General features: G+C 43.9%; 1 protein-coding gene across 4 annotated transcripts in view; it reads right to left on the bottom strand.

Moving 5' to 3' along the window:
* Nucleotides 1-19,057, bottom strand: part of WDR7 (WD repeat domain 7) — a 972,184-nt gene that overhangs the window by 609,907 nt on the left and 343,220 nt on the right. For all 4 annotated transcript variants that reach the window (XM_069219934.1, XM_069219942.1, XM_069219953.1 and 1 more), the window contains one exon: nt 16,014-16,137. In XM_069219934.1, coding sequence (XP_069076035.1) covers nt 16,014-16,137 — 124 coding nt within the window. The remainder of the gene's footprint in view (nt 1-16,013; nt 16,138-19,057) is intronic.

Raw genomic sequence — 19,057 nt, 5'->3', positions numbered from 1 at the left:
CGAAGTCAGAGAGCGATGGGATCTCTTCGACTTCTTCTTCTTACCTGGACCTGAGGATTTGGAAGAAGGCGAGTCGTGATGGCTCTGCGACCGGTCTCGAGACCTTCCGCTCGAGCGAGACCGGGACCTACGCGGAGTCGAGTGCCGGGCCGCCATGAGCTTTAGGGACCGCTCCCTCAAAGCCTTCGGGTGCATGGCTCGGCACTGGGAGCACGACTTTGGGTCGTGCTCGAGACACCACAGACAAACCTGATGAGGATCCGTCACCGACATCGTACAATGACAGTCCTTGCACGGCTTGAAACCGGTCTTCGGGACATCCTCAATGCACCACATTTCACACAAAAACTTGACAAAACGGTTGAATTCAGTAAAAAACAGACCAGGGTAGCTCTTCTCCGGATTAGCGCGTGGCGCAGAAAGTAGAGAACTGAGGTCACTGCGCGAGGGCGGGGTCTATGTACAACTCCTGACGTCATCACGGCGACCACGACACCGACGACGCCTGCAGAGACGACAGGGACCACCTACCGACACACAAGGGTATTGCTCGAAGAAAAATCTCCGGATCCAGTCTGACATCTGGGGGGAAATTCTAAGATAAGGAATCAGCAACTAGAATGTGTCTCTACTAGATATTTCATTACAGAAGGTAAGTAACTTGTACTTTAAGAACAGCAAAGCGAAACTGGATGGGTTAGAGGAATAAAATATTTTGTGTAGCAAGAGTGCAGATTCTGGAAACAACGAGAAAGTTCATGATATTATGTGCACACTAGTAGTTTATGTACAATTAATTTATTCTTAAATAAATATTTGTTGTAAGCTCCACTCAGAATGCCAATTAAGTGGACAATAAAATCTAAAATCAATACCACTGAACTACCGAATTGGGCAAAACCAATTTCAAAGTACACCCTCTAACCATTTCACTAACTCTATCCTAGTGAAATTGGCCAAAATAAACAAGTTACTTACCTTTGTTTGTAGCGACTATATCTAGCTCTAGATTACTTACTTTAGAATTATCTCAGGCATCAGACTGGATCCAGAAGATTTTTCGTGAGCAGTACCCCCTACGATCCGGTAGGTGGTGTTAGTCGGCTCCGCTTGCGTCGTTGGCATTGCCACACAGGAAGCGACGTCAGTGGCACCTATATTAGCACCACCCGGGCATGTTGACATCAGTTTCTTTTCACGCGGAGTCATGAAGAACATTGACGACTGGTGTGTAAAACTAGGGCCTTGAAAGGGTAATAGCCCTGTCGCTAGAAATCTGTTCGCAGAGCGATGAGGATGGGTGGGACAGTAACGAATCTGAAGCTACATATAGTCTCTACTAGATAAGGCATTACCGAAGGTAAGTAACTTGTTCATCTGATAGAGACTTCTAGCTGCAGATTCCTTACCTTAGAATAGATACCCAAGCAATACCATCGCGGGAGGTGGATCTGTGGACCAATTTCAGACCAGGAAGTTCTCCAAGACCGAACGGGCAAAATGCAAGTTACGACAGACCTGACTTCCAGGCAGTAATGATTGGTAAACATGTGCAGGGAAGCACACATTGCTGCCTGGCGGATATCCAGGACCGGAACTCTGCATGCTAACAAGTGGTCACAGCTTTGGCTCTGGTAGAATGAGCACGCAAGCCCTCAAGAGGTTGCTTTTAGCCAATGCGCAGCAGATTTTAATGCAAAGCATGAACCATTTGGAGATGGTCTTTTTCTGCACAGCACAACCCTTTTTAGCTGAGACATACCACACGTCCTGTGTGCGTACAAGGTAGAACGACAATGTTCGTTTGGGGTTTAGACAATGGAGATGCTCCTCATCCTTGGAAGGGTGGGGTGCAGTGTGGTATGTAGGTAATGTGATGGATTGACCTACATGAAAGGGCGTGACCAACTTTGGAAGAAAGGAGGCCCGCGTGCGAAGCACAACTTTGTCAGGATGAACAGATAAGTAGGGCAGCTTAGATGATTAGGCTTGTAGCTCACTAACTCGTTGATGTTGCAGGACGCATCATTTACAGGCCCAGTGTTATGTCAACATCCACAGCAATACCAGTAATTATGTGTGAGATCATATTAAGGTACTGTACTGGGCAAGAGGCTGTTAGACCCACACAATATTATATACGTCCATTCTTTTGATCCTAATGGAGAAGTCCCGCCAGGATTTGATGATTAGGCAAATTTGACCAGAGAAAAGAAAGGAAAAGGAAATGTGCACAACCTTAGGTGGGAGAATGAGCAGGGCAACAGCGGAGGGGTTCTGTATGTTGAGAGCTACATGTGGACACTTACCTGGGTTTCCTGTGACCGCCATTGTTGCTATGTGGATGGGCAAGCAGGACATCCAGGTAGGGGTGTGTGTTTTTTGTGAGCCTCATGAGAGGGGACTTAGGGGAATGCAATACTTTCATATTATTTTTGCTAGAGAATCATTGCTAGACACAAGGACTCACAAAATGACAACCTATAGAAAGGGATCCCAGCATCGACCTCAGGAGACTGGTGACCCGAGACAAGCCTAGACCAAAAAGGAGAATCACATCTAAACAGACAAATATCCATAAGCACTATCATATCAGTGATCAATTATGCAGGGAAATAACAAGTCCCAAAGCACTCGATATGGCCCACGTGATACAGAAATCGAGGACCATGCAGTGAAAAATCAACCATTAGCCCAGTATAAAAATGACTTCAATTGTGTGTTCGTTTCCATGGTACAACCAGATGTTCCTTCCTTTGAATGATACCACGGCTAGGTTGGGAAATATCCCTTAAAAATGTTCTCACAGAAGCCCCTCAACTGAGCAGAGTTGTGAGCAGAGTAACCAGGTGCACAGATGAGTTTAAAAATAATAATAATGAAAGTCAAATTCAGCAGCCATCTAGTTCTCAAAATCTATATCTCAAGTCCCAGGTGCGACCTGCCTTGAACAAAGTCAGCAGAAGCAGAAAAACATGGCGGCTGCAGGTTATTACAGACAAGCCTTGGAGTCTTTATTCCGCACAGAATTCTTAATGCGTGCCACTTGCAACGTTTTATTCTTTTTTAAGTCATCTGCTTCCTTGGCCACATTCACAACATGCCGCCGGACGGCACCCCCAATTCCCCTCACCCCCCTTATCACTGGACAGGATGCATGAAGGACAAATGGAGAGCGAAAGAGACAGAATTCAACTACTCGATTTAGGTTGCTTTCTTCTTAAGACAACTCGGATTTTTGCGAGTGTGCTTTATCAGTTACAGAGCTCTTGATTCCCGTTTGCTTGCCTTGCATTGGTTGTCCACACTGCCCTGCAGACCTGTACAGCAGCAGCAACAGGTTAGTTGACGCACGTCAGTGGTCTATCCCTAACAAACAGAGGCGTAGTGGATCACAGTCATGCGTGACACCTTTAGGCCGTCCTGGATTTGTTAAAAATACGTTGAGGATGGATGCCAGGAACACTGGCACGGATCCGCTGTTTTCAACAGATGTAGCTGAAAGTTACACATCTGGCCCAGGCTAGCTCACATATGTTGCCTTTCTGCTGAATTGTCCACTGTGGGATTGAAACCTTCTGCCACCTCGCTCGCGCTGCTTAACCGTAGATTACCACCTAAAATTGCAGAAAACTTATCAAACTCTCAATCCACTGTAACTAGTCATTTTATGGACAGCAAGGACCAATATGAAACCTGTGAAAACACACACACATTCTAACTCCACCTGGTTCTACAAAGTTTAACATTTTCTAAAACATAATAGCAATCCACTTTCTAATAACCAAAATAAGTATTTTTTTTATTAGTATGCCAACCATTTACGGTGTATTACAAAAATCAACCAGTCTTTTATGTTGATTGGTTGTCTACTGTAGGGGTTTAGTGTTGTATGTTATTTATTATTGTCACCAATTTTTGAAATAAATATTTTCATTATATAAAATTATGAGAACCTACATTGCTTGAGGTCAATAATATATGAATGTATAGGGATTGTGGACAGTCTATCACAATTTACTAATTATATAGTCATATTTGACTTTTTGACTTTTTGATTATCAATACTTTAGAAAAAAAAAAAGAAAAAAAAATTGTTGTGCTCCGCTAGTACATTTTGTTTGGTATTACAAAAATCTGATCACTTCTATGTTGAGAAATCGTAGTGTCTTTAGAAAAGAGTTCCTGGCATGAGTGACCTTCACAGAAAGGCGAGCAAAAACGGCAGACAAACTGGAACAAACGGCTTGGGCTCTGTGCCCAGATGCATTTCAGTCAAACATGATAGCAGAAATTACTCAAAGAGAATGAAATATTCCACAATACATAGAAACTACCTCCAAAAAGACGTCAGAAACGTCAATGGCCAGTTTGTGAAAAATTGAATTACTTCATACAGGATTTGCAAACAATGAGAGGGGGGTGGGACCTTCATAATGCATTAATAATTGTGTTAGTGACCTTACATCTGAGACGGGTCACTCAACATCACTCCAAGAAAAAGGAATCCGTGGCCTTTCGCTGTTGCTATGGCAGCCAGTCGGTGTCAGCAAGGGTTAAGCACTGCGGAGTGTTCCATCTGGAAAGGAACTGACCTCAAGAATGGCAAACAATGCTAAGAAATAAAAAGAAATATAAAAAGCTTTACTCTGCATTAGCTTTCTCTAATAGTCATTTTAATGGTCGGCTGTCTTCGTATGTGTGTCGTTTATGAGATACAATAATAGTACACAGGCAGGCACTGGCAGTCAGTGCAACTAACTGGTCAACACACCACGTTTTTGGGACCCGTATGAAACTGTCGCAGACTCAAATCCGTTCAATTACGGCATTTCCTATTGTAATGTATGTCATGTATTCGTACGAATGTTGCGTAAACTTAGCCAGGGAAGCACAGAGAACTGGACGTCATTGCTGGGGCAGGGAGCCCAATAAACTATTTCGCATTTATTTTTGGAACAAGGGGGAGAAAATAATTTGCCTAGAATGAGAGATTTTTTTGGTGCAGCCAACCCAATACCCATTGTTTGGACTTTAACACTGTTGTTGCAGGCACTTGGGTGAAGACAATGCCTATTTCGAGCAGCTCTTTGACACCGCTCAGCACTGGTCCTGGTTTACAGTACTGGGACATAATGAGGAAGCTTGCATTCGGTTCTGTACTAACTCCGCAGTGACCACCAGCACTGGCCCTTGTTTACAGTACTGGGACATAATGAGGAAGCTTGTATTCTTTTCTCCACTATCTCCGCAGTGACCACCAGCACTGGCCCTTGTTTACAGTACTGGGACATAATGAGGAAGCTTGTATTCTTTTCTCCACTATCTCCGCAGTGACCACCAGCACTGGCCCTTGTTTACAGTACTGGGACATAATGAGGACGCTTGCATTCGGTTCTGCACTAACTCCGCAGTGACCACCAGCACTGGCCCCTGTTTACAGTACTGGGACGTAATGAGGACGCTTGCATTCGGTTCTGCACTATCTCCGCAGTGACCACCAGCACTGGCCCTTGTTTACAGTACTGGGACATAATGAGGAAGCTTGCATTCGGTTCTGTACTAACTCCGCAGTGACCACCAGCACTGGCCCTTGTTTACAGTACTGGGACGTAATGAGGAAGCTTGCATTCGGTTCTGTGCTAACTCCGCAGTGACCACCAGCACTGGCCCTTGTTTACAGTACTGGGACGTAATGAGGAAGCTTGTATTCTTTTCTCCACTAACTCCGCAGTGACCACCAGCACTGGCCCTTGTTTACAGTACTGGGACGTAATGAGGACGCTTGCATTCGGTTCTGTACTATCTCCGCAGTGACCACCAGCACTGGCCCTTGTTTACAGTACTGGGACGTAATGAGGAAGCTTGCATTCGGTTCTGCACTAACTCCGCAGTGACCACCAGCACCGGCCCTTGTTTACAGTACTGGGACATAATGAGGAAGCTTGTATTCTTTTCTCCACTATCTCCGCAGTGACCACCAGCACTGGCCCTTGTTTACAGTACTGGGACATAATGAGGAAGCTTGTATTCTTTTCTCCACTATCTCCGCAGTGACCACCAGCACTGGCCCTTGTTTACAGTACTGGGACATAATGAGGACGCTTGCATTCGGTTCTGCACTAACTCCGCAGTGACCACCAGCACTGGCCCCTGTTTACAGTACTGGGACGTAATGAGGACGCTTGCATTCGGTTCTGCACTATCTCCGCAGTGACCACCAGCACTGGCCCTTGTTTACAGTACTGGGACATAATGAGGAAGCTTGCATTCGGTTCTGTACTAACTCCGCAGTGACCACCAGCACTGGCCCTTGTTTACAGTACTGGGACGTAATGAGGAAGCTTGCATTCGGTTCTGTGCTAACTCCGCAGTGACCACCAGCACTGGCCCTTGTTTACAGTACTGGGACGTAATGAGGAAGCTTGTATTCTTTTCTCCACTAACTCCGCAGTGACCACCAGCACTGGCCCTTGTTTACAGTACTGGGACGTAATGAGGACGCTTGCATTCGGTTCTGTACTATCTCCGCAGTGACCACCAGCACTGGCCCTTGTTTACAGTACTGGGACGTAATGAGGAAGCTTGCATTCGGTTCTGCACTAACTCCGCAGTGACCACCAGCACCGGCCCTTGTTTACAGTACTGGGACATAATGAGGAAGCTTGTATTCTTTTCTCCACTATCTCCGCAGTGACCACCAGCACTGGCCCTTGTTTACAGTACTGGGACATAATGAGGACGCTTGCATTCGGTTCTGCACTAACTCCGCAGTGACCACCAGCACTGGCCCTTGTTTACAGTACTGGGACGTAATGAGGAAGCTTCCATTCGGTTCTGCACTAACTCCGCAGTGACCACCAGCACCGGCCCTTGTTTACAGTACTGGGACGTAATGAGGACGCTTGCATTCGGATCTGTACTATCTCCGCAGTGACCACCAGCACTGGCCCTTGTTTACAGTACTGGGACGTAATGAGGACGCTTGCATTCGGTTCTGTACTATCTCCGCAGTGACCACCAGCACTGGCCCTTGTTTACAGTACTGGGACGTAATGAGGAAGCTTGCATTCGGTTCTGCACTAACTCCGCAGTGACCACCAGCACCGGCCCTTGTTTACAGTACTGGGACGTAATGAGGACGCTTGCATTCGGTTCTGTACTATCTCCGCAGTGACCACCAGCACTGGCCCTTGTTTACAGTACTGGGACATAATGAGGACGCTTGCATTCTTTTCTCCACTAACTCCGCAGTGACCAGCTATCGGCACATGTTGAATCCGATACTGTAGCTGCAGCATTGCTGAGTGAATGACAAATGTACATTTTCTCATACCACGGAATATTGGCAGGGCCTGGCACCGGAAGGCAGTCTAATTTCTGCACACGGACCAGTCGGCGCTGTGGAACCCTAGAGTTAGAACCGAAAACAAAATACTCATGGCGTGCTAGGTTATTCCAGGGCAAGCAAATAACCTTTCTAGTCCTGGGTTTTTCATGACATTCTGGTACTTGTAGTTTGTCTTTCCATTACACATGCAGGAATACAAATACCAGAGGGCAATGCGAAGGCTACTAAGGCCAGTCACGAAACATCTCGGAATCAAGGCATCCCTACGTACATATGGAATCTATCTATCTATCTATCTATCTATCTATCTATCTACATATACATATGGGATTGGCACGGGACTGTGCAGGCTTGGGTACGGGACAACGGAGCGCTGCCAGGGCAGGGAACGGGATGGCACCACAGAGATAGCACCAGTGGCGGGCAGCGCTGGCAGATGCACCCCTGAGACAAATCTTTGGGGCGCTGAGTTTGAAACCTTAATATCAATCGTCGCCATACGGCTTTATTTGGTGAGCTCCTTTCTTCCAGGATCTGAGTGAGTTACAGCGCTTCACGAAGGTCGTGAAGCGTAGATGGGGGAAGTGTGAACGAACTGCAGAACTCATCAAACCATTCAACGGGACAGGGCTTGTGCAAATAAATCGTGAACCGTTTGTTGAGACATTCGTAACAGATTCTTGGGCCGCCACCTTAACGCATTTTCAGAGGTTTCCACAGATTCGTGAGACAATAAAATGCCTAAACTGTGGTGACTAGTCAGTACTCTGGGGTAACTGGCTAACTCTTATTTAGCGAGGCTAACGACTCAATATCATAAGCCCAGAAATATGCAGGTGAAAACCACGATTGGTGCACTGATAAGTATTCTAGAAATGCCAAGGTAAGGAGCACAGGATGTTGATTATGTAGGAAAGGAACAGAAAAGTAAACACATGCAACTTAAGTTTGTATTCCAAAGGACAGGTTGTATATTTTCTTTGTGTATGATCGTATGAAAGGAAATTATATTAATTAACTTTTTTAAATAAGCAACATGGATATTTGTATCCTTTCTTTTAGAAGTATTGTTTTTTTTTTTTTTTTTTTTTTTACAAATTAATATTTTTTAAAGGTTTGAATTAAGCCACGCAATTTTATAACTCATTCAACTAAAATAATGAGAACAGAAAGGATTATTTACGGAAGGGTGATAAGAACAACTCCATTGTTTAACAATAGTAGATTACTTCACTCAGAGTGATGCCATCTTTAATAAGAGACTTAATTAGATTGGGCAGTTTTACGGAAATGTATGCCAGCATTGAGGGAGCACCTTGTGAGAGAAATATTTTCCGGAGGGCAACAACAATGGCGGCAAATAAAGGAAGCTCGGTCAGTATATAAATTAACCACACTGCCTAGTAGGCTCTTCGGCTTGTAACTGGATGCTGTGATTGACAGCCCTTCATTTTACATGTTCTGATCAAATCCGATTTGCTCCACCTCCAACCCAGCTCTCGCCTTTCCAATGGAATCATGCAGGGCAATAACTGCTGGTAAGAGCTGAGGTCGCTAGAGTCTGCAACCCGTCAACAGTCAGCTTCCTGCCGGATACTATGCTGTGGTACGGCCTGGAGGGGGCATGTTTAAAGCATGGGAGTGCTAGTTAGTTAAAGCCTGTTTTCCTTCACTGCCCCTGAGCCAGGCTGTTACCACATCTCCAAATTATTTTGTGATTCACTTTTCCAGCTACTTGGAAAGAGAATTTTTTTTTTCGGAATGTCAGGAATCCAGTCTCCTTTGGTAGTTTTAATCCTCTTCTGTGGTTCTGTCCGTGAACAAAACAAGGTTTTATCATAAATGATCAAAACAGCAATTTGGGCCGAGGACAGTCTAAAGAAAGAAAGGTTTTGATATTAAACTTTTCGGTGTCTTCAAGTCTACTTCGGCCTGCATCCATTTAGCTCGATTTGCGAATAGCGTCAAACAGCGAATTTAGTTTATATTTGACACCTTTTGTCGGATGTGAAATGCGATTTCTAATGACGGCGTCCATCTCCATGTTTCTGAATGCCAGATTTATACATTTGCCAACACTGAACTGATTTTGAATCCTGAGGTAGATTTGTAGATTTCTTTGTCTACTTACACTGATGTCAACAGGTTTCCCAGCCCTATGAGCATGTCAAGAGACATATAACATAACATAACATAACATGTGTATTTGTAAAGCGCACGTTCACCCGCAGGCATCTTGGCGCTGAATAACAGATGTTTATTGTTACCCAACTCAATGGTACTCATTTTATCGACCTCAGAATTTTGGATGAAAGGCTGAGTGAACCTGCCGGGATTTGAACCTGTGACCATGAGGTCAAACACAGGCCCCTATAGGGGACGCATTAGTCCACTAAGCCACCAGACCCATCATCTCCTTTGAATATTATGTATGTAATAGTTTTACTGCTTCTCAAATGTACGAGCAAAGCAAGAGTGCCTGCATTCTTACTGATATTACAGTCTGAGATACAAATCCACTGGACTAGCTCACAGAGGAACTGCTTTAGCCAACGTCATCATCTCATGGTTTTCCTTCCGATTTAAGGCCTACAGGAATATCAATAATTATACATTCAGTTGATCCTGTCAAAAGCTTTTTCGGTGTACAACCCTAATAGAGGAAGAGTGTGGCTCTTCCTTGTATGTTTCTCAGCTATGTGTTCATCCTTCATATGTTGGCAAATATCGGCCTTTCTCTCATAAACCATATAGACGGGGTGAAAGGACGCGTGTACTGTATATAGCTTGCCATCTAAGAATGTTAGGTTAGCGGGACTGTATGATTCCCACTCATGTGTGTACTTTCATGGCTTGGAAATTAAGCCAATATAGAGTGACCATTAAGTATATTACTCTACCGAGGAAGAGGAGGCAATCATCTAAGTAATAATTGCACGTGCATTTCTATCTGAACTCTGTATGTTTGCTAATCAATAGTGATCTGAGGACATCCACCAACTCATTTGTTAGTTTTATTTTCAGTTCTTTTACAGTTATGTTGCTTCATACCTACTAAATTGACTTAGAGAATAGAAATATTTTGGAATACCATCAGATAGTTGCAGACTACCATTGTAATGTCCGTGCCTATTTAAGAAAGAAAACCTGTAAAAATGGCAATTGCTTGCTGGCAATCATCACTGCTCCAAGTCCACCTCTTCTATCTATGAGCAATAACTTGTGCAGGGCACCTGCACCACCAAACAAGCATCCACTGAGACATAAAAGTACACCTCTTAACTTAATCTCTCTTCATTGCCTTCCATTGGTCCTTTTAGAGACACTTCACAAGCAAAGCAACCCAAAGACCCAGCCTGAGTGCTCCCAAATAGGAAGGCAGAAATGCAGCATAAACACGGACAATGGTGGGTTGTAGATGATTATCGGTAGGTAATCGTGAAGATATAATAAAATAGGCTGTTTAGAAAAGACATGCCACAGATAGGTTTACTGAGAACTCAGAAGATGAGCTGCTGAAACATAACCCCAGAGAGGACATGCTAAAACACTGTGCCAAAGGAACAAGATCCCGGAACACCAGTTATGTCCAAGCTTAAGGAAGGACCAGAGAAACACCATCCACCTTAAATGACCTACTGCAGTGATTAAGACCGAGACCTCACTTACCTGAAGGAAAAACCAAATGACTAGAAGGGAGCATAATAAAGGAACAGGTAGACAAGTCAATACGATTACCATATGCTTTCTTTGGGAAGCCGCCTATCAATTCCACAATAAATTATTGATGCCCAAGAAATGAAAGAATTGAAAGCAGATGGTTCTGGACAGATACCACAGACCAAACTCAAGAGCAGAACAGTCTCCACGTGGCAGCAGAAACCCCAGCTGCCAAAACCATCACCATCATGCAAGTCAAAGGTTTTATTAAAACAACTGGACATACCGATCTGAGTGATGGAGACCCAGACAAACTGTGTTATAAGTCTAACAAAAGTGCCTAGAATGGGTTGCAGTACATGACGCCATTAAGGCTAGCGCTATGCTACATCAGTGTACCTGCCACATGTTTATCTTTACCGTTTATCAGACATCCCTTTTCAGAGCTACTGGAATACCCGATTCAGCCAATTTACAACTTTAGACCTTATACAAAACCAGTGAAAATGTTAAAGTCTCTCGTTCCCACAATTTTGCTTAAAAAATACAAAAAAACACAAAAAAAACCACTTTGGCATATCCGGAGGAGGTGGAGCACAGCTGAGGCAGGACAATGGACCTGGCAGTAAAGGTAGGAAGCTGAAAAAATGAGGCTGTCACCAGAACCCTCGCGCCTGAATTTCAAAAGCAGTGAAAGTGTTGCTCCTCTAGAACATCCCTTGACAAGGAATGTGCTTGTTGCTAGAGACAAAGATGTTTTCTCTCAACGCTATGACAGAGCAATATAGACTTAACCTCCTATCCTAAAATAGTTTATTATTTCTGTCAGCCTGGGCACCATGTGTTCCATAGAAAGAATTGCAATTTCTATGGCCTCAGTGGATTTTCACACAGCTGAAGCAATGGAGGAAAACGTGACGTGCTCAAAAGAACGCTGTCCTGGCTTGTCACAGGTGCTTGCTTCCAACTGCATTCAGCTCTGGTCCTGGGCATTACTGCCCATTATTGAACCCCTTGCTCAGGTCACTACAACTCAGAATGCTATCTGAACTGTGTGACAAGATGCATGCTGCCAAGGACTCTGGCTGTCACCAGTGTTGCCCAGTTCTTAGCTCAGTTCCCAATCCGCAAACAACAGCACAGTCAATTGTGTCCTCAAAGACCAAAATCTGGGACTATATGGCCATCTGAGTGGAAGGCTACAGAGGGATTCAAGGATGTAGTGCAGGATTTGAGGATCTACAAAGACGTTGAGGCTCTACTAAGTATTCAAGGATTTAAGGATCCAGCAGTCTATAAAGGCTATACCGAGGGCATGATCAGGTCCTTGACTTCCCTCCCTGTCAATTAAAGGATGCCTCTGCTTGGGCTCAGCTCTTAACCTTTCTTCCTGGCTCTACAGTCATTATTACCCTCAAGACAGACAATTCTCCCAGAAGTGTTCTGATTGCGGTGCTACTTGAAATTCCTTCTGCAGCATCACCTCAAAGAATTGCATTCTTGGAAGTATTTATCCTTTTCCAGTGCTATCTTCAGTGGCCTTAGGCTAGTGATAGCTAAGGAAAGTTATTATGGATTGTGTGACTCCTATTGGGCCAGATACGGACCCCTGCATGTAAGTACTGGGATTCTGGCATGCCTTCAAAGTTGTGCTATAATAGCTGTCTCTTAGGAACCTGTAGAGTTTTAGACATATCCCATGAATTTTTGTTTCAGCTCAGAGTCTCAAGTTGTGAAGATATAACTTTTTAATGGTATTATAAGAAAAACTGTCTCATGACAATTCTGTTGGTGGAATGTTTACCTTAGCACATCAGTTACTAGAGTAAATCATGGGTGTGACTATTCTGTTGGCTCTAAAAAGATAAAGGTACTGCTCCACTGTGGAGTGTTTACCTTAGCACATCAGTTACTAGAGTAAATCTTGGGTGTGTCTTATTTTCTGAAGAATGTTACCATTCAAGTAAAGTCCTTGTAAAAGAAAAAAATGTGTATTTTAAGTCATCTTCAACCTAGGAGCAATCAGGATCAGCCTCAAACTTTCCACACTACTCTACACCTCACTGGATTCTGCAACCTTCCCAGAAAACTGGAGGGGCACAGAAATCAAACCCTTGGGTTTCAGCAGACCCCAGTGAATTCAGCAACTACAGACCCATCTCCCTGCTCCCTTTCCCAGCCAAAGTCATTGAAAAAGCCATCAACCTACATCTCATCACATACCTGCAACACAATCACCTCCGGGATGACTCCCAATTCGGATTCTGCAGCAATCTCAGCACTAAGACAGCCCTGATCAAGGCCACAGATGACATCCAGGCCCTCCTCGACAGAGGAGAGACAGCCATCCTTATCCTAACTTGATCTCTCAGCTGCCTTTAACACCATCTGCCACCACACTCTCATTGCTAGACTTCACGACATAGGCACCCAAGAAGCCGCCCTCAGGTGGAATGTCTCCTTCTTCGCCGACAGAGCACAAGTTCACCTTCCACCCTTCACCCCTGAACCCAAACCAATCATACATGGAGTTCCTCAAGGTTCATCATTCAGCCCACCCGCTTAAACATCTACATGTCCCCCTATGCCAACATAGTCAGATCCCACAGACGCAACATTATCACCTACGCTGACGATACGCAACTCATCCTCTTCCCTCTCCGAAAACTACACCGCTGCCAGAACCAATTTCCACCAATTCATGACCAGCGTTGCCAATTGGATGAGGAATAATTGCCTCAAGTTCAACACAGAGAAGACACTAGTTTTGATCTTCGGCTAGGACAACTCCCTTTTGCACGCTTCTTGGTGGCACACAGAACTGGGGCCCACTGCAACCCCAGCTGAGCACGCCAGGAATCTTGGTATCATCCTGGACAGCAAACTCACCATGAGGTCTCAAGTCAATGCAGTGTCATCCTCCTTCTTCTTCATTCTGAGCATGCTATGTAAGATTTTCAAGTGGCTTCACCAAAACGCAAGACACACCATTACCCAAGTTCTCATCACCAGTCGACTGGACTGCAGAAACACCATCTACGTGGGAGTCGAGGTCCACCTAGTTCAAAGACTACAGACCATTCAGAACACTGCAGCAATACCCATCCTGGATCTCCCTTGTCACAACCACATCACACTTCCCCTCAAAAAACTCCACTGCCTCCTGCTTAAGAAGCGATGCCAGTACAAGGCTCCTCAACCACGCGTTCAACTCCCTGCACTACTCCAGACATGCCTACATCAATCACCACCTGAGAAGCCCCAAACTCTCCAGACACTTCCACTGAGCCTCCCTCGTGCTGGCCCATACCCCCGCACACAATGCAGCAGAGCACGAGGACGCTCCTTCTCATACCTTGCAGCCAAAGCCTGTAACGTCATCCCCTGCACCTCAGAACCTCCCCTGTTCTACAGGAATTCCACAGGAGCCTGAAAGCCTGCCTTTTTGACTGAGACCCTGGACCCTGCCAGAGCCTGGATACCCTCAGTGGTGACAAGTCACACTCCACAAGTAGACTGATTGATTGACTGATTTAGTGAATGTAGGAGCAGAGAGTAACAGTAGTCTTGAGTTCTGTTTAGTATTAAAAAAGCTGTCACTCACGAGACTGCCAAAAATCTCAGAGAACTCCATCTAATGAGACCAGCTGTTTGACTACGAACCAACGTTTCCTTCATGCCTTCTCTCGTACCCCTATACCTATTCCACCTTTGTACAGAGTTGGATGTGTTCAGCAATACTGAGAGGGAAGAAGACTGATTTCTGGAGCAATATTCGGATCTGCAGGTTAGTGGCGGTTCTAGTCTGATACATGCCAGTATCCACATTTAGTTGAGAGAAAACATTGACATTCTCCTCTTCTGATTCTTGAGTATCTTGGGAGTCAGTGAATTCAGGCTGATCCATCTTCTCAATATCACCAGTTTCATAAATGGAAGAAACCCAACTAAGAGTTTTTACCTTTGAAATTTCCTAGATCTAGCCTTGCCATCAAAGAAAATAAGCTGAAACACCTTATTGCTCATTACATATGATTCTGTTCTGAAGAAGATGGTGGCAATGCCAATGTATTTGGAATTGCAAGAGGTTGAGGTGGAGCCAGTGTCGGTTCTTAAGTCACAGAGTGACTGGGGATGAAGCTAAGCCAAACTACCTTCTACATCTAAAGCCTGCACAAATGTGCAGTTTGCTATAGATCAGTGAGGCTGACCGTCGCACATACATAAAGGGCTGGTAGAATTGGTGCTTGATACTGTACCAAGCTTCTGTGCCCTATACTCATTTCTTGTCTGCTATTGCTAATTATGAAATCAAATATCTCAAGATGTTTAAGGTCGCCCTTAATCTTCCTCATACCAGAGAGTTTTGAAGAAATCTCAAATCAACTGTAGCACACACAGAACAGACCTGCACTGCACAAACATGTCCCACATGTAACAAAGGGATTATGCAAGTGAGATGGTAAAAGAAATGGGGTAAAAGAAATGGTGAGGTGGTAAAAGAAATGTATGAGCTGCTCAAAAATTCTGGACACTCACTCATGGAATGCCTGTTAAAATTTAGTGGGAGGAAAAAATCGATGTGGAGCTACAAACAGAGCTCATCGAAGGACATGGGCTTTACATGCTGAGAAACAAGAGGCAAAGTAACTGGGTCAAGGTTAGAGGCATCACCAACCTACATATGTAGGTTAACATATAACAAACACATAAAAGGTGATGTTAGGATGCTTGCAACAAGTCTAACTACTGTCAATGGCTCGGTGGCATTCCAACCTATTGTTTTTTTCACACCAAGCCTCCTTAGATTAGACCCTGCCATATGCAAATCAGTCTTGGTCCTGCTCCAATGGGATCATTGGCTGTGGACCCACTCAGCTTTCAAACGTATGTTATCATATTGAGTTATTTATTCCTGAGAATAAATGTTTATACATTTTTGGGCCACTTGCAAAATGGAAAATGCATATCAGAAAATAGATAAAAAGAAAAAAGTACTTACGAGACATAATACTGTCAACATACTGAGGTAAGTATGGAGCCCATGAGTCTATTGTTTCTTTACGCCCTGTCTGCCCAATCCTCCGCAGTTCTGCGAGTAATAAAGCTTGAGCTGCTTCTCTGACCTGCAAAATCAGAATACAATATCAGATTAACACATTTCACATGATTTTTTGTGTGTTAAATGTCCATTTCCATCATAACTCACAACTTTTGCTTAATTACTCAAAAATTTCAACATGTTAGATTTGAATTTCATATATATGTGTGTGTGTGTGTGTGTATATATATATATATATATATATATATATGTGGAAAATGTCACTTACCCAGTATACATCTGTTCGTGGCATGTTCCGCTGCAGATTCACATGCTATGCATACCGTCTGCCATCTAGTGTTGGGCTCGGAGGGTTACAAGTTTTTTTGTTTGTTTTGTTTTCGAGTCACGGGATCAAGTGAGGCCTCCTCTTCGGCTCCATTGCGCGTGGGCATCGACTCCATGTTAGATTGTTTTCACGCAGAGGGTAAGGTAGGAGTGATACAGTATAAAGAAAAGAGATGCCCATACAAATGGAATAATATATATATATATATATATATATATATATACACACACACACATATTTACAAGTAAATGTTCAACCTAACGGCTACAGGCTTCCGGGGAGGAGGGAGGGTGCATGTGAATCTGCAGCGGAACATGCCACGAACAGATGTACACTGGGTAAGTGACATTTTCCGCTCAATGGCATGTGTAGCTGCAGATTCACATGCTATGCACAGACTACAAAGCAGTTTTTCCTCCCATAAAAGCGGTGGTTAGCCTGTATGAGTTGAAGTTGTTTGAAATAATGTTCTTAGTACAGCTTGGCCTACTGTGGCTTGCTGCGTTGCTAACACATCTACACAGTAATGCTTGGTAAATGTATGCGGTGTTGACCAAGTAGCTGCTTTACAAATTTCAGCCATTGGTATATTTCCTAAGAAAGCCATTGTAGCCCCTTTTTTCCTTGTGGAATGTGCTTTAGGTGCAACTAAGAGGTAACATGTTTGGATGCATTTTACTATCCACCTTGCTAAACCTTGTTTTGAAATGGGGTTACCAGTATGTGGTTTTTGGAAAGCCACAAATAACTTTAGTTTTTCTGAATTATTTTGTTCTATCTATGTAATACATTAGGGCTCTTTTAATATCTAATGTATGCAGGGCTCTTTCTGCCACAGAATCTGGCTGTGGGAAGAAGACTGGTAGTTAAACTGTTTGTTTGATATGATAAGGTGATACAACTTTTGGAAGAAATTTAGGGTTAGTTCGTAGTACAACTTTATGTTTGTGTACTTGTATGAACGGTTCTTGAATTGTAAAGGCTTGAATTTCACTAACTCTTCGCATTGAAGTAATTGCGACTAGGAAGGCAACTTTCCATGTTAGGTATTGAATCTGACATGAGTGCATAGGTTCAAATGGTGGGCCCATAAGTCGTGTGAGCACTATGTTTAAATTCCAGGAAGGCACTGGAGGCGTTCTAGGCGGGATAATGTGTTTTAACCCTTCCATGAAGGCTTTGATAACAGGAACTCTAAATAAAGAGCAGCGCTGTATATTCTGCAGTGAGATGTATTTTTATGGATGAAAAAGCTAAGTTTGCTTTTTGCAAATGAAGCAAATAACATACAGTGTCTTGTATTGATGCTGAAAGTGGGGTAATTTGTTTAAATTGACAGTAATGCACAAATCTTTTCCATTTATTGGCATAGCACTGCCTGGTAGTGGGTTTTCTTGCTTGTTTAATTACTTCCATACATTCAGTTGGTAGTTGTAGATACCCACATTCTATGACCTCAGGAGCCAAATCGCTAGATTGAGTATGTTGGGATTTGGATGCCTGATTTGCTGTTTGTTCCGTGTTAACAGATGTGGTCTGTTTGGAAGTCTGATATGTGGTACTACCGACAGGTCTAATAGTGTTATGTACCAGGGTTGACGTGCCCACGTTGGCGCTATGAATATCAGTGTGAGCGTGTTTTGACGCAGTTTGTTGACTAGAAATGGAATGAGCAGGAGGGGGGGGGGGGGGGCGTAAGCAAATATCCCTGACCAATTCATCCATAGAGCATTGCCCTTGGATAGGGGATGTGGGTACCTGGATGCGGAGTTTTGGCATTTTGTGTTTTCGCTGGTGGCGAACAGACCTATGTCTGGTGTTCCCCATTGTTGAAAGTATAGTTGAAGCACTTGAGGGTGAATTTCCCACTCATGTGTTGGTTGATGATCTCTGCTGAGAACATCTGCCTATTGGTTGTGTATCCCTGGAATGTATTGTGCTATCAGGTTGATCTTGTTGTGGATTGCCCATTGCCAAATTTGTTGTGCTAGGAGGGAGAGTTGGGATGAATGAGTCCCTCCTTGTTTGTTCAGGTAGTACATTGTTGTCATGTTGTCAAGGATAGTCTTGTGAGTGAGAAGAGGCTGAAAAGCTTTGAGTGCTAGGAATACAGCTAGCAACTCAAAGTGAGTTATGTGTAACTGTTTGTGTTTGGCGTCCCATTGTCCCTGGATGTTGTGATTGTTGAGGTGAGCCCCCCAACCAATCATTGAGGCATCTGTTGTAAGTATGGTGTGAGGCACAGGGTCTTGAAATGGCTGCCCTTTGTTTAGGTTTGTGGCATTCCACCACTGAAAGAACATGTATGTTTGGTGGTGTATCAACAATAGATCTTGAAGTTGACCCTGTGCCTGTGACCATTGCTGTGCAAGTCATTGTTGCAAAGGCCGCATGTTTAGTCTTGCATGTGGAACAATGGCAATGCAGGATGCCATCATGCCCAATAGTTTCATGATGAATTTGACAGTGTACTGTTGGGCTGGTAGTATTTGTTGCAATAAATTGCGAAATGCTTGTACTCTTTGTGGACTTGGGCTCTCGAGTGCTGTTTCAGTATTTAGTGTTGCTTCTAAATACTGTTGAATTTGCACAGGTTGTAGGTGTGATTTTTGGTAGTTTATGGAGAACCCCAGGGTGTGTAGGGTTTGTATTACAT

The sequence above is a fragment of the Pleurodeles waltl genome, chromosome 1_1 (assembly GCF_031143425.1).
Source record: "Pleurodeles waltl isolate 20211129_DDA chromosome 1_1, aPleWal1.hap1.20221129, whole genome shotgun sequence".
In the NCBI taxonomy this organism is placed as follows: Eukaryota; Metazoa; Chordata; class Amphibia; order Caudata; family Salamandridae; genus Pleurodeles; species Pleurodeles waltl.
Note: the sequence above shows the minus strand (reverse complement) of the source record. Positions and strands in the feature narration are given on the sequence as shown.